At 45.0% G+C, this 25054-nt stretch overlaps 1 protein-coding gene across 1 annotated transcript in view; it reads right to left on the bottom strand.

Annotated features, from left to right (window-relative positions):
- Nucleotides 1-574: 574 nt before the first annotated feature.
- Nucleotides 575-25054, bottom strand: part of qpct (glutaminyl-peptide cyclotransferase) — a 30971-nt gene continuing 6491 nt past the window's right edge. The window contains exons 4-7 of the mRNA XM_009293242.5: nt 7437-7604; nt 6853-6952; nt 2793-2909; nt 575-2221 (exon numbers count right to left, since the gene is read on the bottom strand). Of these exons, the coding sequence (XP_009291517.2) occupies nt 2043-2221; nt 2793-2909; nt 6853-6952; nt 7437-7604 (564 nt within the window). The 3' untranslated portion in view covers nt 575-2042. The remainder of the gene's footprint in view (nt 2222-2792; nt 2910-6852; nt 6953-7436; nt 7605-25054) is intronic.

Genomic DNA, 25054 nt, shown 5'->3' with positions numbered 1-25054 from the left:
ACAACCTGCTTTCTGTTTTTATTTATTCATTCTCTTCTTTAAGTATCACTTTTCTGGGTTAATTTATAATTCTTTTTTTCTCTCAAATCTTGATTTACATTACTCAAAATAAGATTTCCCTTATTTTAACTTAAATACTTAATTCCATAAATTTCTAACCCAAATTATTTTTTTAGTTATCAAAAGCTGTCTTTTTTTCTTTAGCCACCATCATGCATTGTACTTTATCCTTCTGTTTAAGGATCTCTATGATTAGATCTATTAAAATTGACTAAAATTATTTAACACTCATCATAATTTATAATTTCAACATTACACAATTCACCAATTATATGTTTGTCTATATGTCACCATGGCACTAAGATTTGTGCCTCATGAGATAAGCTTTAGCTTTATGAAGAGTTCATAATATTTTTTGAAGTTTTTAAAGGCACACTTCACTTATAAACACACACACACACACACACACACACACACACACACACACACACACACACACACACACACACACACACACACACACACACATACTAATATTTATAACTCTGCATTAATAAAGAAGAGACAAGATTAGTTTTCTGCTTTATAAAATATTTATTATCTGTTTTGCATTAGTATCAGCAATTCAAATTAGATACACGTTTAATGTGACATTAAAAGCTTTCAGAGCCCAATAGTCGATAAAGAACACACTGAAAGCTGGAGCACATGACAATAGCGGCAGCCTGCAGAATCAATGATTCTCTGATTCTCTATCATTTAGTAGTTTACATTTAAATAACAACCCATAACTATACCTAAGGCTGCTATAAACTCTATTATTTATTCATATAACCAGCAAGAAAATTATATTTATCAAGTACCATATTACATTTAGAAGTATTTAGCTTTTCTGAGGAATAAACAGGGCTTTCAGAAAGCCAGAGGAGATGAAGATAATACTATTTCTAACACACAGTAAACTCTGCTGAGTCTGATCTTAGATTACTAAAATGTCATTTTAATTTTAACCATTAATTCATCATTCTGGTTGAAACTTAGAGAATATAAAAAAAGAACAAACTAATTTTGTGATAGAAAATACCTGCAGAAAAGGTACAAACAAAGATGTCACCGTGGCAGTACCTTTCAAAAGTAGATGGCAGTACCTTTCTGATATATCTTATTTAGGTACTTATACAGTTTGTACACTGATGTAATTTTCCTTTTTGGTACAACTATCTCTTTAAGAATGTATGACATGAGAGGGGTATACGTGTACATACAGTTAAAGTCAAAATTATAAGCCCTCTTGAAAATTTACTTATTTTTATTTTTTTTCCCAAATAATGTTTAACAGAGCAAAGAATTTTTCACTGTATTTTCTATAATGTTTTTATATTATATAATCTTTTGAAAGGCGACGCAGTGGCGCAGTGGGTAACACGTTCGCCTCACAGCAAGAAGGCCGCTGGGTTGCTGGTTCAAGCCTCAGCTCAGTAGGTGTTTCTGTGTGGAGTTTGCATGGTCCCCCTGCGTTCGCGTGGGTTTCCCCCACAGTCCAAAGACATGCGGTACAGGTAAATTGGGTGGGCTAAATTGTCTGTAGTGTGTGTGTATAAGTGTGTATGGATGTTTCCCAGAGATGGATTGTGGCTGGAAGGGCATCGGCTGCGTAAAAACTTGCTGGATAAGTTGGTGGTTCATTCCACTGTGGCAAACCCGGATTAATAAAGGGACTAAGCAGACAAGAGAATTAATGAATGAATGAATTATCTTTTGAAGTAAATGTTATTTGTTTTATTTTACCTAGAATAAAAGCAGTTTTTAAGTCTTTTAGAAACCATTTTAAAGTAAATATTACTAGCCCCATTAAGCAATGTTTTTTTTTATTGTCTATAAAACAAACCATCATTATACAATGTCAAAATGAGAATTTTTGAAAAGGTACAAACCCAGTGACAGCTTAGTCACATCTGAAATTACCCAAACTGACTAAATTAGAACATTTAATGTTCTTATTTGTATGAGAAACAGGTGACTGGTGGTAAACTTATGAAACATTATGAGCCTTCCACAACTTGATTTTCTGGGCTCTTCTTGTTGAGGTATTCAAGAACAAAGACCTGCAAAATTTTGTTGAGATTACTGATGGAGGTTTGGTCAAGGTTCTCCTCATTGTCATCAAATGTGTGCCACACCGCAGGAAAAGGTGTTGAAATAAGATGGAGAATACGGACTCCTGCCATTGGAGAGAAAAAAACAAGGTTAATTCACTCCAAAAATGTTGTCATGATTTACTCACCATCATGTTATACAAAAGTTAATTCAATAAAATCTGATTTCTGTCCCTCCACTAAAAGTTTCTCCATCTAAAAATCTTTGTAAATAAACATTGATATGCAAGAATAAACAGAAGCTCAAACATATCATCATAAAACTCTCAGGTTCTTGCTAAAATTCAACTGTACAAAAATGAATAAAAGGTTTGCATGTTAAGCTTGGGCAAACATTGTTTGCGGCTCAATGTTTATATAGCAATTAATATGTTTATCATGAAGTCATTGTGTCTCTTCTCAAGACTTGGATTAAACCATAAACTAATTAATCTACTTAAGCAAAGGGGCAGAAATCTCTCTGATTCGATATAAAATATCTTAATTTGTGTAACGACAACAAAAAGTTTCTTTTGGGTTGAGAAGAACACTAGGATTAAAAAAGTATGACAGAATTTTCATTTTTGATTGAAGTAAATCTTGAAATGCTTGTTATTAAAATAAAAGCATTAATAACCCCACAAAAAGGTCTTTTACCTCGGTTGAGGAATGGTATGTGGTCATCCAGAATAAGTCCCACATGCAGGCCAGGCCAGAAATACTGAACCTCATTAGGGTGATTCTCCAGCTGACCAAGAGCATGTAGCCGACGCTCTAACAAACAAAAAAGACACTTCTCCTATCAGCAATCATTTATTATTTTTTATAAGGGTCAGGGTGTATTTAGTACTGTTTTGGTTTAAGCAGTGATTGTCAATATTTCAGCTTTATTGGACATTTCAGTTCAGTTTATTATTCTGAAATGTTATGCCCCCTAATGATGCAAAAGCATCAGTTTATGGTAAAGAACTAACATTTGAGACCAGTGCAATGATTTTTTTTTTCCTAGATTGCACTTTCAATTTCAAACTGCTCATATGTAGAAGACAGTTGCAATGCAACATCGGACAGTTACAACATGACTTATGTTTTATATTATGGTATCATTCCATCCTTAGCCTTTTTCAATATTATCTGCAATAGGGTTGGGCAATGTCGACCAATTTGCCATCGTACAATGTCTAATGTGAAACTTCAAGATGGACAATGGCATTGTTGTCAATGGCGGAGGTGAATTAATTATTTTATGAATAATTAATGAATTCATAACGAATTAACTATTTGCAGCCTACCGTTTCAACTACCTGACCTGCATGTACTTTGTTTTACACATAAACAAATCATAAATAAATAAAGTTAAACAAAATTACAAACAAATTACCACCTGTCAATCACTTTTTCCGCAGGAGGTTGGTTGGTAAAAAGGTGCACAACCGACAGTATCTGAAGTTTTTAATAAAATTACTAAGTACAAGTGTGAAAGTGAAAGACTGAAGCTGTGCACTAATGCTCTGACAAGTTACCTGATAGATTCACAAGGCCAAAGAGTCGTCAGATAGAGACAAGATCAATAAAATATCACGTTTAACAACAATAGTGAGACGCGATCCAGCGGTACATCATTGATAAGATGTTCGACGTGCACTGCTCTCTGTAGCTACGAGCGTGTGTGTTTGGCTATGTGTGTGTGGTCACGTGATGTGCGTTTTCAGCTGACAGAGGGCTGTTCATAAAGGTAAAACATGGTGTGGATGTGGATTATTTTTGTTCTAAAATGCCATTATAACACTTAAGACAAATTAGTGTAAATGGGGCCTAAGTGTGCAATTTCCGCTTGTGGGTTTGCGATGGGGGCAATGCCAGCTCAGCATCGGATTGTCTATTGGCCTTCGGCGATGGCATCATCTATCGGCCCAACCCTAATTTGCAATTTCCTTATTTAAAGGCACTTAGCTTACTCCTTTTTAAAGATTTAATGTTAATATTATGGTTCTTCTGAATGTGCCAGTTAAGGTTCAGTTCAAAACACAGTTCTGATTTATTTATTATAATGTGTCAAAAAGTCATTTTGGGTGTGTATACAAAGGTCGTTGCTTTAGAGGTGTGTTGCTTCACATGAAAATCGGACATCCCGCCCAACTTAACAATGGGGCAGAGCCAAGAACACCTCCGTTTTGTGTATGGCAACAGACAGGCAGATAGAGAGAAGCAACATAAATGGGAGGACCAGCATTCAGCCATACATGTACAACCTGGACACACACCAAGCAGAGACTACTGTTGAGCAATCAATATTCCTAATGTGCCAGTTATCCACAAGCCAAAATCAATTGAGTATTTTCGGAGAGAGTGCTGAAAGACTTGGTGTATCAGCTGTTTTTAGTGGCCCGAATCTTGATACGTAGCATTCACTGCATTTTCAGCGCAAATGGCCGCTAAATGTAAAATCTCTGTTGCTCATTCGCAGGAAGACGATGTATTGTGTTGAGCACAATGAGCCTTACATTCAAAAATAGAGCAAGGATCTTTCTTTGGTGACATCGCTTTGACTCACACGCTGAAAATGGCGGACTAAAAACAACAAATTGAGGATGTGGTAACGCGCGTCTGTCAATCAATATTGATGGGCGGGGGGACCGCACCCCTACGTCAAGTTGCATTCTGTCTCAAAAAAACTACATTTGGTACACTGTTTTTTATATTGTTAAATTGAAAAAAAAAAGGACTGGGTGTGTTTATATCACCCTAATATGATTAGAGTCTATACACTATACCTACACTCATGTCTGTGCAAACAGCTTTAAAAGTAGATTTTTTACCATAGGTGCTCTTTAAAATTAATTAATGAAAAAAAAAATTCATTATCCCTAAAATTATATTTTGTTTATTCAAAAAACAAGAGCTGTAGGGCTCTATTTTGACGGTCCATGCGCAGAGCGCAAAACGCAGGGCGCAAATGCTTTCAGGGCGTGTCAGGACGCGTTTTTGCTAATTTAAGGAAGGGAAATCTGCCTTGCGCCAAGGTGCATGGTCTAAAAGGGTTGAGTTTATTTTCTTGATGAGTTATAGGTGTGTTTTGAGAATAAACCAATTAGAGTCTCATCTCTCATTCCCTTTGAGACCCAGCTGCGTCGCGCCAAGACCGCATTCGCTATTTACAGGACGCAAAGTAAGTCTAAGTGGAAAAAATTAGCATTTCACAAGCAAACAGTTAACAGTTGACAGTTTTTAAACAGAAAACTATTAAACAGAGCATCTACTGCATGAGAATGAGAGATAAATGATCTACTTTCACTTTCGCTCTTGGATAGGGAAACCTTTACGCACAGACATCAATTAGCCTATAAATAATTAATTTCGTTTGTTAAGCGCAAAGATTTGTTTCAAAACTATTTCTAAATTCAGTTCTAATTTCTAGCAAACGAATAAATGAACAATATTAACGAAGTGTGTTCAAAAACCTGAGTAATATCCAAAAACACATGCTGTGCCCCTTATGGTCTAAAACCTGACAGGTGGGCAAATCTAAGCTTGTTTTTAATAAAACAAATATAAATATGGATATATTAAATAATACTGCTAATAATAATAACATTATACAAAATCAAATTGTTATAAATTAACTGAAAAAGCCTCCCGAGATGAAGACATAAAAATTGTGATTTTTCATATTTATGTAGGCTAGAAAATTATGTTTTGTCATATTTTAATCCTTTATATTTATATCCTATATCTATTCTTATTATATCCTATATATATATATCCTTAATATATAAATTTTTTCATATGTAAAGATATTTGCCTATTGCTCTCTTGTGCGTATTAAGCAGTGCGTAAGCGAGGAGTTTAGACCGGGTTAGTTTTGGTCTAATGAAAAATCTATTATAGTTTCTCAAAATAGCTTCACGCCAGTGGTCCGCCTCAGAACGCCTTCCTTTTTAGACCCGAACGGCTATGGGCGCACAAATGAGTGCTAATGCATTTGCTATTTAAACAGCGTAGCGCAACGCCTCAAAACGACTCTTGCGGCAAGCCGAAACTACCAAAAGACTATTGCGCCGCGTCTTGCACCACACTGCGCCGGGTGTATGATAGGGCCCGTAGAGACAGATCTGAGCCAGAGACAATCTTGTCTCGGATGTCTAAAGACAATTCCTTTGTTTTTATCCTTGGTTTGTGCTTTGACATGCACTGTCAACCCTGGGATCTTACCTATAAAAGTGTATGTCTTTTCAAATCATGTATAATCAACTGAATTTACCACAGGTACCAGTTAAGCTGCTGATATGTAACGAATTATCAGTGGAAACAGAAAGTATCTGAGCTCAATTTAGAGCTTCATAGCAAAGGCTTTGAATACTGATGTACATGTGATTTTTCAGTTTGTTTGTTTTTTTAAAAATAAATTTTCAACAATTGCAAAAAGTCTTTTTTCACATTGTCATTATGGGGTACTGTGTGTAGAATTTTAAGAAAATAAACGAATTTAATCGATTTTGGAATAAGTTTGTGGCTTAAAAAATGTGGAAAAAGGTGAAGCGATATGAATTCTTTCCAGATTTACTGAGATACACTCAAAAGACAAGAATGGTTTCATTGCTGGTTAGTTTATTCGTTGAGTGTCAGCATACTGTAGGAGTAACATAATATAAAAAAGGGAGAAGGAGAGGCAAAAAAGAAGATGGCACACAACAAAACAGAAAAGAGTAATACTAACCAATATTCCGTAGTCTGGAAAGCCACCGGGTTGTACTAGAGAACTGATTTCCAAATCGAGGATTAGGACCTCCAATCAAATCCAGCAGAACAAACAGATCCTGGGAAAAAATTAATAAATGCATGCTAAACGAAGTAATGAACAAAAAACTTACTTTGTTCAATATTTTCAATATTGAAGTTCAATATTAGTTTGTTTTCTGTCAGTTTTCCAATTCATAATTAGATTAATAGTAATAATATGAATGTACATATCATCAGTCTGTTAACCATATTTATTTAAATGTTTAATCTGTTCTTCATGTTCTATGAGGACATTATTTAAATCTCCTTCTGTAAATAAAAAAAATGTAACATTTTAGAAATATGCAATGCTAATAACTTAATTTCGACAATTTTTGTATTTTAATTTTTTTTAACATTTAGATTTTAGATTTTCAATAGTGGCATCTCTGCCAATAAAAAAAAACCCTCATGACTAGTTTTGTCATACAGGTTTGGGATAATATGAGAACGATGAAAGTAATGTTTTTTTGAAACAAGAAATAATATGGAGAAAAATGTGGGACTGTAAATGAAGTATACAATGCTGTCAAGCTGGCTGGTGTTGGTGGCTTCTGGTGGATGTGATGCTGTGGCCATTTTGTGGGCCAGATGACGAGAGCCATACAGAGAGTCTTCAGATGTCCACTGATAAAGAGCCTCTTCTCCATCAAAAAACAAGAGCTGTAGAGACAGATCTGAGCCAGAATTCTGTGAGAAAACACACATAAATTGTTGAGTATTTCTAAATAGTTTACTTTATCACACCTTAGCAGTTTCATTTCATCCGGAAGAGCTAATTTAGGGGTCTATGATTTCTGTGTTCATTTAGCTGTGACAATATATTACAGTTGTGTTACGTAACATTAAGCCATTAAAGGAACAGATCAAACAAAAATAAAAGTTTTTAATCCCTTAAGTACACGCAATTTTTTTTGCTGAATATTTAAACATTTTTTCTGATATTCTGAGGAATATTGAAAACCGGAATAGACAAAACTAGAAGTCAACTAGACTGTTTTTATCGGCCTATACTGATAGCTAGGTTGGACTATACTTTCAACTCACCAATAAATTAACTAATAATAAATAAAAATAACATAACAATACACAATGTATCAACAAATGTGCTAAATTAAGGTTAATTATTGTAAAGAAACGGAAATATCAAGAAGAAATGCAAAAACTTTAAACGATCATGCAATAATAATAATAATAATAATAAGTGTTGACACGGTGGCTCTGGTTAGCACTGTCACCTCACAGCAAAAAGGTCACTGGTTTGAGTCCCAGCTGGGTCAGTTGGCAGTTCTGTGTGCATGTTCTCCCTATGTTGGCGTGGATTTTCTTGAGGTGCTCCGGTATTCCCTACAGTCCCTAGACATGCAGTACAGGTGAATTGAATGAACCAAATTAGTCGTAGTGTGTGAATGTGTTTATGGATGTTTCCTTTTACTGGGTTTCAGCTGGAGGGGCATCTGCTGTGTAAAACATATGCTGGATAAGTTGGCGGTTCATTCCGCTGTAGCGACCCCTGATAAATAAAGGGACTAAGCCGAAGGAAAATGAAATGAATATTAATAATAATTACAATAATATTAAAATTTGGGATCACCAACCGTTAAAAAGATTTCAAATAAAATTTGTACTAGTATTAACAAAAAGCACTCCATATAGACATAAAACGGAATAAAACAGTATTTTTTAATAAATAAAATAATGCTCAGATAATCAAAATATAAAACAGAAAGTAAATTCCAGACATAATCGTTTATGTGCAGAGATGTGTTTGTCAGTGCTGTTGTGGTGCTCACAAGCACAGTGTGTACAACTGAGCATTTGAATCCAGCACTGTCACTTCCTTCACATTTACAGGGTGATTAAAAAAATACCACAACTTTCGGGTTGATGTCACTCAAGTGTCTGGAGGGGGTCATATTGAAGATCTGGGAACTTGTTCTCTACTGAAAAAAAACTTTAAGCACTCCCCACATTGACTAATTACCAAAGGTTCCATCATGTTTATTTGATTCAATACAGATTTTCTAAGATGTGGTATTCTTTTTGAATCACCCTGTGTATGTATATATATATATATATATATATATATATATATATATATATATATATATATATATATATATATATATATTGTCACAGTTTATGGATCTGTGTGTTCCTTCTGTATGTTATGTATCTTGCCTTGTGTGTTGTCATGTGTGAGGGTGTGTGTTTGTTTACCTTTTGTGTTGACAGCGTGCTTTTGGATCAGCTGATGTCATCAGCTGACTTAATTATCTTCCAGCTGGTCCTTATTTGCCTGGCTATATATTTCCTCATGTGGTATGTTCTGGTTATCAGTCCGTTGTTTGTCTTGTTTCTGTCTGTTGTTTTCCAGAATCCTTCGTTGTTCATTGATGTCTTCATTGTGACCCGTGGCTCTCGTTTTGAACTTTCTTGTCTCCAGTTCACTCCAGTGATATCCTTTGTTTAATTTTTCAGTTAATAAACACTTGCAATTGGATCCTTTTCGTCTAGTGTCGTGACAGAAAGGACTGATCACACATGGATCCAGCGAGTATCCCCGGCTTGCAGGAGTTTGCTACGCAGGCCACCACACGCATGGACAGGCAAGATGAGCAGATGAACAACACCAGTCGCGCTATCCAAGCGTTGGTAAATAAGGTGTTTGAACTCACCACACAGCTGCAAAGTCTTCATACTGCTGAGGGTGGTCCAGCAGCATGTTGCAGCTAATATTGGTCCACCGGTAGTGGCCGTGTCTGATCAAGCTGCTCGATCTACCGAACCTCGCCTTCCACCTCCAGCCTTCTACTCCGGAGAACCGGAGTTGTGTTGTGCCTTTTTGGCGAAATGCTCGCTGTACTTCTCCTTGCAGCCTTCCTCCTTTCCCACGGAGGAATCGAAAGTAGCGTTTGCCATCACGCTTCTCACTGGAAGAGCGGCGCTTTGGGGAACAGCTGTGTGGGAGAAGAAACTCCCATGTTGTTCAACATTTAAAGCCTTTTCAGAGGAACTGAAAAAGGTTTTCGATCGAGCCGCAGCGGGCAGAGAGGCGGCCCGGATGCTCACGGAGTTGCAGCAGGGGCAACGGAGTGTTGCTGACTACTCCATTGAGTTCCGCACCCTGGCGGCGGAGAGTGAGTGGAACGCTCAGGCACAGTGGGACGTCTTTCTCCACGGGCTAGCAGACCGTATAAAAGACGAGATCTTTGCTTTGGATCTTCCTAAAACCCTGGATGGACTCATTGATTTAGCCATCCACGTGGATTCTCGTCTTCGGCTCCGTGAGAGACACACGCGACACACACACGCCTTGGAGAACTCCCCTCTTCCGGCTGCTACTGTTTTTCCGGGTACAGTGGACACGCCCCTCTCGGAACCTGAACCCATGCAGATGGGCCGCTCTAGGCTGTCGCTGGAGGAGAAGCGCAGACACCGCAGCGAGGGACTGTGTTTGTACTGCGCTGGTGCGAATCACATCTCGGCTCATTGTCCCGTAAAAGCCAGAGCCCGTCAGTAGGTAAGAGGTTACTGACGGGTGGGGTATCTTTGGACAAATCCTCTCTTGCAGCCACACTTTTGAAGGTTAAGTTGGAGTGGTCATTTGGGAATTTTATGACTAAAGCACTTATTGACTCTGGTGCAGAGGGAAATTTTATTGACTCTGATTTAGTTTAAAGACTTGGACTTCCTGTAATTTCTCTCTCGCAACCTATATCTGTTCATGCTCTCAATGGGTCCTCTCTTCCTTCCATTACTCATTCCACTGGTCCTATAAGATTGATCACATCTGGTAACCACACTGAAATTATTCTTTTTTTTTTTAACAGAAGCCCCTGTCACTCCAGTGGTCCTTGGGCATCCATGGCTGGTAACGCACAATCCACATATTAATTGAAGGCAGGAATCAATAATTTCTTGGAGTGAGAGCTGTCATGCTACGTGTCTGTTGTCTGCCTGTTCTTCTGTGTCTCGTTCTGTTTTTCAGGAGGAACACATGGATCTGTCAAACGTGCCCAGTGAGTACCTCGACCTGAAGAGAGTGTTCAGTAAGTCTCGAGCTGCTTTTCTGCCTCCACATCATCCCTATGACTGTGCTATAGAGTTATTGCCAGGTACGTCTCCGCCTAAAGGCAAACTTTATTCGCTCTCTGCCCCAGAGAGGTAGGCCATGGAGAAATATATTTCTGATTCTCGAACAGCTAAGATCATCTGTCCTTCTTCATCACCAGCAGGGGCGGGGGTTTTTTTTGTGAAAAAGAAAGATGGCTCCCTCCGTCCTTGTATTGACTATCGAGGGCTGAACGCTATCACGGTGAAGAATACTTATCCTTTGCCGCTGATGTCTTCTGCCTTCGAACGTCTGCTGGGGGCGTCCTTTTTCACAAAATTAGATCTCCGCAACGCTTACCATTTGGTCCATATTCGAGAGGGCGGTGAATGGAAGACTGCATTTAATACCCCCAGGGGGCACTTTGAGTATTGCGTTCTTCCTTTCGGTCTGTCCAATGCCCCTGCAGTCTTCCAAGCATTCGTTAATGATGTGTTGAGAGATATGCTAGATCAGTTCATTTATGTTTACCTGGATGACATACTGATATTTTCTCATTTTATCTAGGAACATATTCAACATGTCAGGCAAGTGCTTCAGAGGCTGCTAGAGAATGGGCTTTATGTCAAGGCGGTGAAATGCGTATTCCATGCACAGTCTGTTCCATTTCTGGGACATATCGTGTCGGTCGAGGGGATGCGCATGGATCCAGAGAAAGTTCAGGCTGTGGTAAATTGGCCAGCCCCAGACTCCCGCAAGGCCCTGCAGAGGTTTCTTGGTTTTGCCAATTTTTACGGGCGTTTCATTCGCAACTTCAGCTAGCTCGCCACGCCTCTGACTGCCTTAACCTCCATCAAGACTCTGTTCAGGTGGTCCAATGCAGCACAAGTTGCATTCGACCGACTGAAAAGCTGCTTTGTTTCAGCCCCCATTCTCATTGCCCCTGATCCATCACGGCAGTTCGTGGTGGAGGTTGACGCATCAGAGGTGGGGTCGGTGCTATCCTGTCCCAGCGCTCTTCCTCGGACAACAAGATGCATCCTTGCGCGTATTTTTCTCATCGTCTCAACATAGCAGAACGAAATTATGATATTGGTAATCGAGAGCTGCTGGCTGTCAAGCTTGCGTTGGAAGAGTGGCGTCATTGGCTAGAGGGTTCGGGGGTTCCCTTTATCATTTGGACCGATCATAAAAATCTGGAGTACATCCAATCCGCCAAAAGATTGAACTCTAGGCAGGCACGGTGGGCTTTATTTTTCGGACGTTTCGATTTTTCCATCTCGTACCGACCAGGTTCCAAGAATGTTAAACCTGACGCACTTTCTCGAATTTTTGATCACTCCGAGCATGCATCATCTCCTGAAGCCATCGTGCCACGCAGACTTTTTATTTCTGCTGTCACCTGGGAGATCGAGTCAAGGGTCCGCATGGCCTTAGAAGGGGTAACGCCTCCGCCTGGATGCCCACCGGGTCGTTTATTTGTGCCAGAGGATTTATGGTCTGACGTCATACGTTGGGGTCACTCTTCCAAGTTGGCCTGTCATCCTGGGGTGAGTCGTACCTTGTCTCTAGTCAAACAACGATTCTGGTGGCCACTTATGGCTCGTGACATAAGGGAATTTGTGTTGGCTTGCTCAGTTTGTGCTGTTTCTAAGACTTTCAATCGCCCTCCCGCTGGACTTCTTCAGCCGCTGTCAGTGCCATCGAGACCCTGGTCCCATATTGCGTTAGATTTCGTTACGGGTCTCCCCCCCTCCAACGGGAATACGGTGATTTTGACCGTAGTGGACCGGTTTTCGAAAGCCACTCACTTTATCCCTCTGCCCAAATTACCATCAGCCAGAGAGACAGCGGCTGCTGTCATTGACCATGTCTTTCGTATTCATGGCCTCCCGACAGATGTGGTTTCTGACAGGGGGCCTCAGTTCATCTCTAAATTTTGGAGAGAGTTTTGTCATTTAATGGGGGCGACTGTTAGTCTTTCTTCTGGTTTCCACCTACAGAGTAACGGTCAAACAGAGAGAGCCAACCAAGATCTTGAACGTATGTTACGATGTTTAGTCTCTCAGAATCCATCCTTCTGGAGCCAGCAGCTCTCATGGGTTGAGTACGCACATAACTCATTACCAGTGTCTGCCATGGGCCTCTCTCCGTTTGAGTGTAGTCTAGGGTACCAGCCACCTGCATTTCCCAGTCTGGAATCTGAAGTCGCGGTTCCCTCCGCCCACGCCTTTGTCCAGAGGTGTCGACGTACTTGGAACAGGGCCAGACAGACCCTCTTTCAAGTAGGTTTGCGCACCAAGGCTAAAGCCGACCGCCACCGGTCTAAGCCTCTCGTTTACGTTGTCGGTCAAAAAGTGTGGCTTTCATCTAGAAATATTCCTCTCCGCACCGTATGTAATAAACTTGCACCTAAATTCATTGGCCCGTTTTCTGTCACTAAAATCATTAGTCCAGTGGCAGTCCGCCTCAAACTTCCTCCAGCGTACAGGAGAATTCATCCCGTTTTTCATGTCTCTAAATTAAAGCCCCTTTTTTTATACGGCCATTAATCCGCCTACTCCGGTTCCCCCCCCCCGCCGCGTCTCGTAGAGGGGGAGACGGTTTATTCGGTTAAGCGCATTCTGGACTCGAGACGGAGGGGACGAGGATTCCAGTACTTGGTGGACTGGGAGGGTTACGGTCCGGTCCAGAGGAGAGGAATTGGGTTCCTGCAAGGGACATATTGGATCATTTTCTCATCGATGATTACAATCGCCAGGTAAGCTCTTCTGTGAGCGCCAAGAGGCGCTCTTAGGAGAGAGGGTACTGTCACGGTTTATGGATCTGTGTGTTCCTCCTGTATGTTATGTATCTTGCCTTGAGTGTTGTCATGTGTGAGGGTGTGTGTTTGTTTACCTTTTGTGTTGACAGCGTGCTTTTGGATCAGCTGATGTCATCAGCTGACTTAATCATCTTCCAGCTGGTCCTTATTTGCCTGGCTATATATTTCCTCATGTGGTATGTTCTGGTTATCAGTCCGTTGTTTGTCTTGTTTCTGTCTGTTGTTTTCCAGAATCCTTCGTTGTTCATTGATGTCTTCATTGTGACCCGTGGCTCTCGTTTTGAACTTTCTTGTCTCCAGTTTACTCCAGTGATATCCTTTGTTTCATTTTTCAGTTAATAAACACTTGCAATTGGATCCTTTTCGTCTAGTGTTGTGACATATATATATATATATATATATATATATATATATATATATATATATATATATATATATATATAAATATATATATGTGGAGAGGTAAGCATGATCAAACACCCAATGAGGGGGGAGAGCATGCTCAGAGCCCGGCGGCTAATCAGCAGGCCAATCAGAAATAATAAATAACACCTGTTTATTCTAGTGATTGAGCCGGAGAGACACCCTTCTTAAGGAGAAGAGAAGGAGCAGCCGGGAGAGGAGAGAGCACACACACACACACATACCCCGTTACCTGTGTGGTGGCATTTAATAATAAATAAAATATTTGCTTAACTGAATCGCCGACCCTGTCTTCTTCTTCCCTCAACAACGAACATTATTACAGTGGTGCCGAAACCCGGGAAGAAGAAGAAACTTCGCTGCCAGAATGTCTACTCCGTCTAATAATCCATGTGCGGAAGTCATCCAGGCGCTCACGGTCCTCCACCAACAACAACATCATGCGCTGGTGGAGCTGAGGGAAAATCTGGATCGACGCTTCCAAGTCCTCGTAGAGGCCCAGCGGGAGGACCGCGAGCTAATCCGGAGTCTGCTGAACCAGGAGATCCGGCCCGCTCCGACATCTGCCGCCCACCCTCCCATCTCGCTACAGAAGATGGCACCGGAGGACGATCCGGAAGTGTTTTTGGACCTCTTCGAGAGGTTAGCGGAGGCGTGTGGCTGGCCGCGGGCCGAGTGGCCGGTACGAGTCATCCCGCTGCTGTCGGGAGAAGCACAGATCACCGCACAGCAGCTACCGGCTCGGAATCTCCTGGTGTACGCTCACCTAAAGCGAGCCATTATCCAGCGGGCCGGCCTCAACCCGGAAGAGCAACGCCAGCCCTTTCGCTCCATGGAGCTGGAGGAAAACGGCCGGCCCTTTGTGTTCGCTCAGCAGCTCCGTGACGCCTGCCGCAGATGGCTTGTGCAGGATGGCCGAACTACAGCCCAGCTGATGGATGCCGTGGTGCTGGAGCAGTTCATCGCCCGCCTCCCCTCCCGAACATCGGAGTGGGTCCAGTGCCACCGGCCGAACGATCTGGAAATGGCCATCCAGCTGGCGGAGGATCACCTGGTGGCGAGGTCCAGGGTCGGCGAGATAACCTCTCTCTCTTCTCCCCCTCTTTCTCTGTCTCTCTCTCTCTCCCGTCCTGTTCCCAGGCCCAGAGTGCGGAGACCGGCCACACCAGCACCCAGACAGCAGTGCGCAAAGGCGGGTCCGCAGCCGGTCTCGCTGAAGGGGTGCGCCTATCAGGACGGAGGGGCGGAGTTTCGACCCCTGGCTGCTTCTAAAACAGCGTCAGGTCTCTCTCCGGTTCAATCGGTTGGTCCTGCTGGCCCCGGGGGTATAGTGGGAAGGTCTGGGCCGATGCATTGGCGCCCGGGGCGCGAGGATAGCGCACTAAAAAGTTGCTCAACAAAGGAGGTGAGTGCGTTGATCCGCGTACCCGCCGCGCCAGTCATCGCCCCCGGTCGCGACGGGCTATACCGGATACCTGTGAGTATGAAAGGGGGTACGTATCAAGCTTTGGTGGATTCGGGGTGTAACCAGACCTCCATCCACCAAAGCCTGCTTCAAGACCCGGCATTGGATACTAGCCGCACGGTAAGGGTAAGGTGTGTGCACGGGGATATAATTCACTACCCGCTAACGGCAATAGACATTCAATTCCGGGGGAAAAAGCATAGAGTAGAGGTAGCAGTTAACCCGCACCTCAAACACCCGCTAATTCTGGGAACTAATTGGCCTGGATTTAATAGATTATTGGGAGTTTTATGTGCGGGTGCTTCTTGGAAGAAGAAATCGCTGGATAGGGGACGTGACGCTCAGCTGGGGGAATCCCAAGCAGTGACGTCACGCGCTGACTCAGGGGAAGGGCTGGGAATTTCCCGGTGTAAAGACTTTCCCCTTGAGCAGTCGCGTGATGATACACTAAAACATGCACTCGAAAGAGTGCAGGTTATTGATGGGAAAATCCTCCAGCCTGATCGACCCCTCTCCTATCCGTATTTTGCGGTTATTAATGATAGGGTGTATCGAGTGACCCAAGACACTCAGACAAAAGAAAATACAACCCAGTTATTAGTACCAAAGAGCCGCCGGGAAATGCTTTTTCAGGCGGCTCATTCTAATCCTATGGCCTGACATTTAGGTCAGGCGGCCACACTAAATCGCCTCATGACCCGATTCTTTTGGCCGGGCATTCACGGTGACGTCAGCAGATGGTGCGCTGCGTGCAGTGAATGTCAGCTGGTAAATCCACCGGCCACCCCAAAAGCGCCGTTGCGCCCTTTACCGATTATGGAGATCCCCTTCGAGAGAATTGGTATGGATCTCATCGGGCCATTAGAGCGATCCGCACGCGGGCATCGGTTTGCATTAGTTCTGGTGGATTATGCAACCCGATACCCGGAAGCAGTCGCGCTCCGTAATATCTCAGCAAAGAGCGTTGCGAAGGCTCTGTTTCGCCTCATCTCCCGTGTGGGAATCCCCAAGGAGATTCTCACTGATCAAGGCACCGCGTTCATGTCACGCACGATGCGCGAGCTTTACGGATTATTGGGCATTAAATCTATTCGCACCAGCGTCTATCACCCACAAACAGACGGGCTGGTGGAAAGATTTAATCGCACGCTTAAATCAATGATCCGTAAATACCCGGTCGAACTAATTTAATTCAGCACCACATCGAGACCGAACCGGGCGTGGTCGTTAGGACCCGGCCGTATCGCCTGCCTGAACACAAGAAAAAAGTGATTCAGGAAGAATTGAGTAATATGTTGAAAATGGGAGTAGTAGAAGAATCCCACAGCGACTGGGCCAGCCCGATTGTCTTGGTACCTAAGACGGACGGCTCGGTCCGGTTCTGTGTGGATTATCGCAAGGTGAATGCTGTGTCGAAATTCGACGCCTATCCAATGCCGCGTATTGACGAGTTGCTCGACCGGTTAGGTGCTGCTCGGTATTACTCGACATTGGATTTAACGAAGGGATATTGGCAGATCCCCTTATCTCCAATATCCCGCGAAAAAACAGCCTTCACTACGCCGTTCGGATTACACCAATTTGTGACGCTTCCGTTCGGGCTGTTTGGGGCACCGGCGACGTTTCAGCGCCTGATGGATAAAATACTCGGCCCTCACGCAGCATATGCCGCTGCTTATTTAGATGACATCATCCTTTACAGTAATGAGTATTTTGAGTACTTGAGTATTGCGTTCTTCCTTTCGGTCTGTCCAATGCCCCTGCAGTCTTCCAAGCATTCGTTAATGATGTGTTGAGAGATATGCTAGATCAGTTCATTTATGTTTACCTGGATGACATACTGATATTTTCTCATTTTATCTAGGAACATATTCAACATGTCAGGCAAGTGCTTCAGAGGCTGCTAGAGAATGGGCTTTATGTCAAGGCGGTGAAATGCGTATTCCATGCACAGTCTGTTCCATTTCTGGGACATATCGTGTCGGTCGAGGGGATGCGCATGGATCCAGAGAAAGTTCAGGCTGTGGTAAATTGGCCAGCCCCAGACTCCCGCAAGGCCCTGCAGAGGTTTCTTGGTTTTGCCAATTTTTACGGGCGTTTCATTCGCAACTTCAGCCAGCTCGCCGCGCCTCTGACTGCCTTAACCTCCATCAAGACTCTGTTCAGGTGGTCCAATGCAGCACAAGTTGCATTCGACCGACTGAAAAGCTGCTTTGTTTCAGCCCCCATTCTCATTGCCCCTGATCCATCACGGCAGTTCGTGGTGGAGGTTGACGCATCAGAGGTGGGGTCGGTGCTATCCTGTCCCAGCGCTCTTCCTCGGACAACAAGATGCATCCTTGCGCGTATTTTTCTCATCGTCTCAACATAGCAGAACGAAATTATGATATTGGTAATCGAGAGCTGCTGGCTGTCAAGCTTGCGTTGGAAGAGTGGCGTCATTGGCTAGAGGGTTCGGGGGTTCCCTTTATCATTTGGACCGATCATAAAAATCTGGAGTACATCCAATGCATCATCTCCTGAAGCCATCGTGCCACGCAGACTTTTTATTTCTGCTGTCACCTGGGAGATCGAGTCAAGGGTCCGCATGGCCTTAGAAGGGGTAACGCCTCCGCCTGGATGCCCACCGGGTCGTTTATTTGTGCCAGAGGATTTATGGTCTGACGTCATACGTTGGGGTCACTCTTCCAAGTTGGCCTGTCATCCTGGGGTGAGTCGTACCTTGTCTCTAGTCAAACAACGATTCTGGTGGCCACTTATGGCTCGTGACATAAGGGAATTTGTGTTGGCTTGCTCAGTTTGTGCTGTTTCTAAGACTTTCAATCGCCCTCCCGCTGGACTTCTTCAGCCGCTGTCAGTGCCATCGAGACCCTGGTCCCATATTGCGTTAGATTTCGTTACGGGTCTCCCCCCCTCCAACGGGAATACGGTGATTTTGACTGTAGTGGACCGGTTTTCGAAAGCCACTCACTTTATCCCTCTGCCCAAATTACCATCAGCCAGAGAGACAGCGGCTGCTGTCATTGACCATGTCTTTCGTATTCATGGCCTCCCGACAGATGTGGTTTCTGACAGGGGGCCTCAGTTCATCTCTAAATTTTGGAGAGAGTTTTGTCATTTAATGGGGGCGACTGTTAGTCTTTCTTCTGGTTTCCACCTACAGAGTAACGGTCAAACAGAGAGAGCCAACCAAGATCTTGAACGTATGTTACGATGTTTAGTCTCTCAGAATCCATCCTTCTGGAGCCAGCAGCTCTCATGGGTTGAGTACGCACATAACTCATTACCAGTGTCTGCCATGGGCCTCTCTCCGTTTGAGTGTAGTCTAGGGTACCAGCCACCTGCATTTCCCAGTCTGGAATCTGAAGTCGCGGTTCCCTCCGCCCACGCCTTTGTCCAGAGGTGTCGACGTACTTGGAACAGGGCCAGACAGACCCTCTTTCAAGTAGGTTTGCGCACCAAGGCTAAAGCCGACCGCCACCGGTCTAAGCCTCTCGTTTACGTTGTCGGTCAAAAAGTGTGGCTTTCATCTAGAAATATTCCTCTCCGCACCGTATGTAATAAACTTGCACCTAAATTCATTGGCCCGTTTTCTGTCACTAAAATCATTAGTCCAGTGGCAGTCCGCCTCAAACTTCCTCCAGCGTACAGGAGAATTCATCCCGTTTTTCATGTCTCTAAATTAAAGCCCCTTTTTTTATACGGCCATTAATCCGCCTACTCCGGTTCCCCCCCCCCGCCGCGTCTCGTAGAGGGGGAGACGGTTTATTCGGTTAAGCGCATTCTGGACTCGAGACGGAGGGGACGAGGATTCCAGTACTTGGTGGACTGGGAGGGTTACGGTCCGGTCCAGAGGAGAGGAATTGGGTTCCTGCAAGGGACATATTGGATCATTTTCTCATCAATGATTACAATCGCCAGGTAAGCTTTTCTGTGAGCGCCAAGAGGCGCTCTTAGGAGAGAGGGTACTGTCACGGTTTATGGATCTGTGTGTTCCTCCTGTATGTTATGTATCTTGCCTTGAGTGTTGTCATGTGTGAGGGTGTGTGTTTGTTTACCTTTTGTGTTGACAGCGTGCTTTTGGATCAGCTGATGTCATCAGCTGACTTAATCATCTTCCAGCTGGTCCTTATTTGCCTGGCTATATATTTCCTCATGTGGTATGTTCTGGTTATCAGTCCGTTGTTTGTCTTGTTTCTGTCTGTTGTTTTCCAGAATCCTTCGTTGTTCATTGATGTCTTCATTGTGACCCGTGGCTCTCGTTTTGAACTTTCTTGTCTCCAGTTTACTCCAGTGATATCCTTTGTTTCATTTTTCAGTTAATAAACACTTGCAATTGGATCCTTTTCGTCTAGTGTTGTGACATATATATATATATATATATATATATATATATATATATATATATATATATATATATATATATATATATATAAATATATATATGTGGAGAGGTAAGCATGATCAAACACCCAATGAGGGGGGAGAGCATGCTCAGAGCCCGGCGGCTAATCAGCAGGCCAATCAGAAATAATAAATAACACCTGTTTATTCTAGTGATTGAGCCGGAGAGACACCCTTCTTAAGGAGAAGAGAAGGAGCAGCCGGGAGAGGAGAGAGCACACACACACACACATACCCCGTTACCTGTGTGGTGGCATTTAATAATAAATAAAATATTTGCTTACCTGAATCGCCGACCCTGTCTTCTTCTTCCCTCAACAACGAACATTATTACAGTGGTGCCGAAACCCGGGAAGAAGAAGAAACTTCGCTGCCAGAATGTCTACTCCGTCTAATAATCCATGTGCGGAAGTCATCCAGGCGCTCACGGTCCTCCACCAACAACAACATCATGCGTTGGTGGAGCTGAGGGAAAATCTGGATCGACGCTTCCAAGTCCTCGTAGAGGCCCAGCGGGAGGACCGCGAGCTAATCCGGAGTCTGCTGAACCAGGAGATCCGGCCCGCTCCGACATCTGCCGCCCACCCTCCCATCTCGCTACAGAAGATGGCACCGGAGGACGATCCGGAAGTGTTTTTGGACCTCTTCGAGAGGTTAGCGGAGGCGTGTGGCTGGCCGCGGGCCGAGTGGCCGGTACGAGTCATCCCGCTGCTGTCGGGAGAAGCACAGATCGCCGCACAGCAGCTACCGGCTCGGAATCTCCTGGTGTACGCTCACCTAAAGCGAGCCATTATCCAGCGGGCCGGCCTCAACCCGGAAGAGCAACGCCAGCGCTTTCGCTCCATGGAGCTGGAGGAAAACGGCCGGCCCTTTGTGTTCGCTCAGCAGCTCCGTGACGCCTGCCGCAGATGGCTTGTGCAGGATGGCCGAACTACAGCCCAGCTGATGGATGCCGTGGTGCTGGAGCAGTTCATCGCCCGCCTCCCCTCCCGAACATCGGAGTGGGTCCAGTGCCACCGGCCGAACGATCTGGAAATGGCCATCCAGCTGGCGGAGGATCACCTGGTGGCGAGGTCCAGGGTCGGCGAGATAACCTCTCTCTCTTCTCCCCCTCTTTCTCTGTCTCTCTCTCTCTCCCGTCCTGTTCCCAGGCCCAGAGTGCGGAGACCGCCCACACCAGCACCCAGACAGCAGTGCGCAAAGGCGGGTCCGCAGCCGGTCTCGCTGAAGGGGTGCGCCTATCAGGACGGAGGGGCGGAGTTTCGACCCCTGGCTGCTTCTAAAACAGCGTCAGGTCTCTCTCCGGTTCAATCGGTTGGTCCTGCTGGCCCCGGGGGTATAGTGGGAAGGTCTGGGCCGATGCATTGGCGCCCGGGGCGCGAGGATAGCGCACTAAAAAGTTGCTCAACAAAGGAGGTGAGTGCGTTGATCCGCGTACCCGCCGCGCCAGTCATCGCCCCCGGTCGCGACGGGCTATACCGGATACCTGTGAGTATGAAAGGGGGTACGTATCAAGCTTTGGTGGATTCGGGGTGTAACCAGACCTCCATCCACCAAAGCCTGCTTCAAGACCCGGCATTGGATACTAGCCGCACGGTAAGGGTAAGGTGTGTGCACGGGGATATAATTCACTACCCGCTAACGGCAATAGACATTCAATTCCGGGGGAAAAAGCATAGAGTAGAGGTAGCAGTTAACCCGCACCTCAAACACCCGCTAATTCTGGGAACTAATTGGCCTGGATTTAATAGATTATTGGGAGTTTTATGTGCGGGTGCTTCTTGGAAGAAGAAATCGCTGGATAGGGGACGTGACGCTCAGCTGGGGGAATCCCAAGCAGTGACGTCACGCGCTGACACAGGGGAAGGGCTGGGAATTTCCCGGTGTAAAGACTTTCCCCTTGAGCAGTCGCGTGATGATACACTAAAACATGCACTCGAAAGAGTGCAGGTTATTGATGGGAAAATCCTCCAGCCTGATCGACCCCTCTCCTATCCGTATTTTGCGGTTATTAATGATAGGGTGTATCGAGTGACCCAAGACACTCAGACAAAAGAAAATACAACCCAGTTATTAGTACCAAAGAGCCGCCGGGAAATGCTTTTTCAGGCGGCTCATTCTAATCCTATGGCCGGACATTTAGGTCAGGCGGCCACACTAAATCGCCTCATGACCCGATTCTTTTGGCCGGGCATTCACGGTGACGTCAGCAGATGGTGCGCTGCGTGCAGTGAATGTCAGCTGGTAAATCCACCGGCCACCCCAAAAGCGCCGTTGTGCCCTTTACCGATTATGGAGATCCCCTTCGAGAGAATTGGTATGGATCTCATCGGGCCATTAGAGCGATCCGCACGCGGGCATCGGTTTGCATTAGTTCTGGTGGATTATGCAACCCGATACCCGGAAGCAGTCGCGCTCCGTAATATCTCAGCAAAGAGCGTTGCGGAGGCTCTGTTTCGCCTCATCTCCCGTGTGGGAATCCCCAAGGAGATTCTCACTGATCAAGGCACCGCGTTCATGTCACGCACGATGCGCGAGCTTTACGGATTATTGGGCATTAAATCTATTCGCACCAGCGTCTATCACCCACAAACAGACGGGCTGGTGGAAAGATTTAATCGCACGCTTAAATCAATGATCCGTAAATTCGTTCACGAGGACGCGAAAAATTGGGATAAGTGGTTGGAGCCCTTATTATTCGCTGTGCGGGAGGTTCCCCAAGCCTCCACGGGGTTTTCCCCCTTCGAGCTTCTCTATGGCAGACAGCCCAGAGGGGTTTTGGATGTTGTTAGAGAGGCTTGGGAGGACGAGCCTTCTAATAGTAAAAATGAAATTCAATATATTCTGGACCTTAGAGCAAAACTCCACACACTGGGGCGGCTCTCTACAGAGAATTTGCTTAAGGCCCAGGATGACCAACGCCGGCGATATGATAAGGGCACTAAACTCCGTAAATTTTCACAGGGAGATAAAGTACTTGTACTGCTACCCACTTCCAGCTCTAAATTACTCGCCAAGTGGCAAGGGCCGTTTGTGGTCACACGACGAGTCAGCGATCTCGATTATGAGGTAGTTCGTTCGGATAGGGCTGGTTCACGTCAAATATATCATATTAATCTGTTAAAACAGTGGAGGGAGCCGGAGGAGGTGATGCTGGCTACGCTGGTTACAAATGAGGATGACCTGGGGCCAGAGAGCACCGGCCGACAGCGGCCGGGCGCTCTGGTCACCGGGGGCGATCATCTCTCGGCTAGCCAGCTCATCGATATCCGACACCTTCAACGAGAGTATTCTGACGTGTTCTCACCCTACCCGGTCGAACTAATTTAATTCAGCACCACATCGAGACCGAACCGGGCGTGGTCGTTAGGACCCGGCCGTATCGCCTGCCTGAACACAAGAAAAAAGTGATTCAGGAAGAATTGAGTAATATGTTGAAAATGGGAGTAGTAGAAGAATCCCACAGCGACTGGGCCAGCCCGATTGTCTTGGTACCTAAGACGGACGGCTCGGTCCGGTTCTGTGTGGATTATCGCAAGGTGAATGCTGTGTCGAAATTCGACGTTAGGTGCTGCTCGGTATTACTCGACATTGGATTTAACGAAGGGATATTGGCAGATCCCCTTATCTCCAATATCCCGCGAAAAAACAGCCTTCACTACGCCGTTCGGATTACACCAATTTGTGACGCTTCCGTTCGGGCTGTTTGGGGCACCGGCGACGTTTCAGCGCCTGATGGATAAAATACTCGGCCCTCACGCAGCATATGCCGCTGCTTATTTAGATGACATCATCATTTACAGTAATGACTGGCAGCGGCATATGCAACATTTGAGGGCGGTATTGTCAGCGCTGAGACGGGCCGGGCTCACGGCCAACCCACGGAAGTGCGCAATTGGGCGAGTGGAGGTAAGGTATCTGGGCTTCCACTTAGGTCACGGGCAGGTGCAGCCCCAAATTGATAAGACTGCAGCTATTGCAACCTGTCCGAGACCTAAGACCAAAAAGGAGGTGAGACAGTTTTTGGGGCTGGCAGGATATTATAGGCGTTTTGTCCCTAATTATTCGGCCCTTGTCAGCTCATTGACCGATCTCACTAAAAAGGAGGGACCGGATACCGTCCAATGGTCGGAGCAGTGCCAACAGGCCTTCTCAAAGGTAAAATCTATACTTTGCGGGGGGCCGCTATTGCACGCTCCTGATTTTGCTCTCCCCTTTATTTTACAGACTGACGCATCCGATCGGGGTCTGGGGGCGGTTCTCTCCCAGGAGGTGGCAGGAGCGGAACGGCCGGTGCTGTACATTAGCCGCAAACTCAGTAAGAGTGAGGCTAAGTACAGCACCATAGAGAAGGAGTGTTTGGCGTTAAGGTGGGATGTTCTCACTCTTCGTTATTACCTCCTGGGCAGGGAATTCGTCCTCTGTTCAGATCATGCTCCTCTCCAGTGGCTCCACCGTATGAAGGATACCAACGCGCGGATCACCCGTTGGTATCTAGCATTACAGCCTTTTAAATTCAAGGTGATCCACAGACCGGGGGTGCAGATGGCTGTAGCCGACTTCCTCTCTAGGGCGGGGGGGGAGGGCTGCAGGCCGGACGGCTCCCCGGCCTGAGGCGGGCGGTGGGGGTATGTGGAGAGGTAAGCATGATCAAACACCCAATGAGGGGGGAGAGCATGCTCAGAGCCCGGCGGCTAATCAGCAGGCCAATCAGAAATAATAAATAACACCTGTTTATTCTAGTGATTGAGCCGGAGAGACACCCTTCTTAAGGAGAAGAGAAGGAGCAGCCGGGAGAGGAGAGAGCACACACACACACACACACATACCCCGTTACCTGTGTGGTGGCATTTAATAATAAATAAAATATTTGCTTACCTGAATCGCCGACCCTGTCTTCTTCTTCCCTCAACAACGAACATTATTACAATATATAACATTTGGTATACAGTTAAAGGGGACGCAAATAC

Source organism: Danio rerio, chromosome 17 (assembly GCF_049306965.1).
Source record: "Danio rerio strain Tuebingen ecotype United States chromosome 17, GRCz12tu, whole genome shotgun sequence".
In the NCBI taxonomy this organism is placed as follows: Eukaryota; Metazoa; Chordata; class Actinopteri; order Cypriniformes; family Danionidae; genus Danio; species Danio rerio.
Note: the sequence above shows the minus strand (reverse complement) of the source record. Positions and strands in the feature narration are given on the sequence as shown.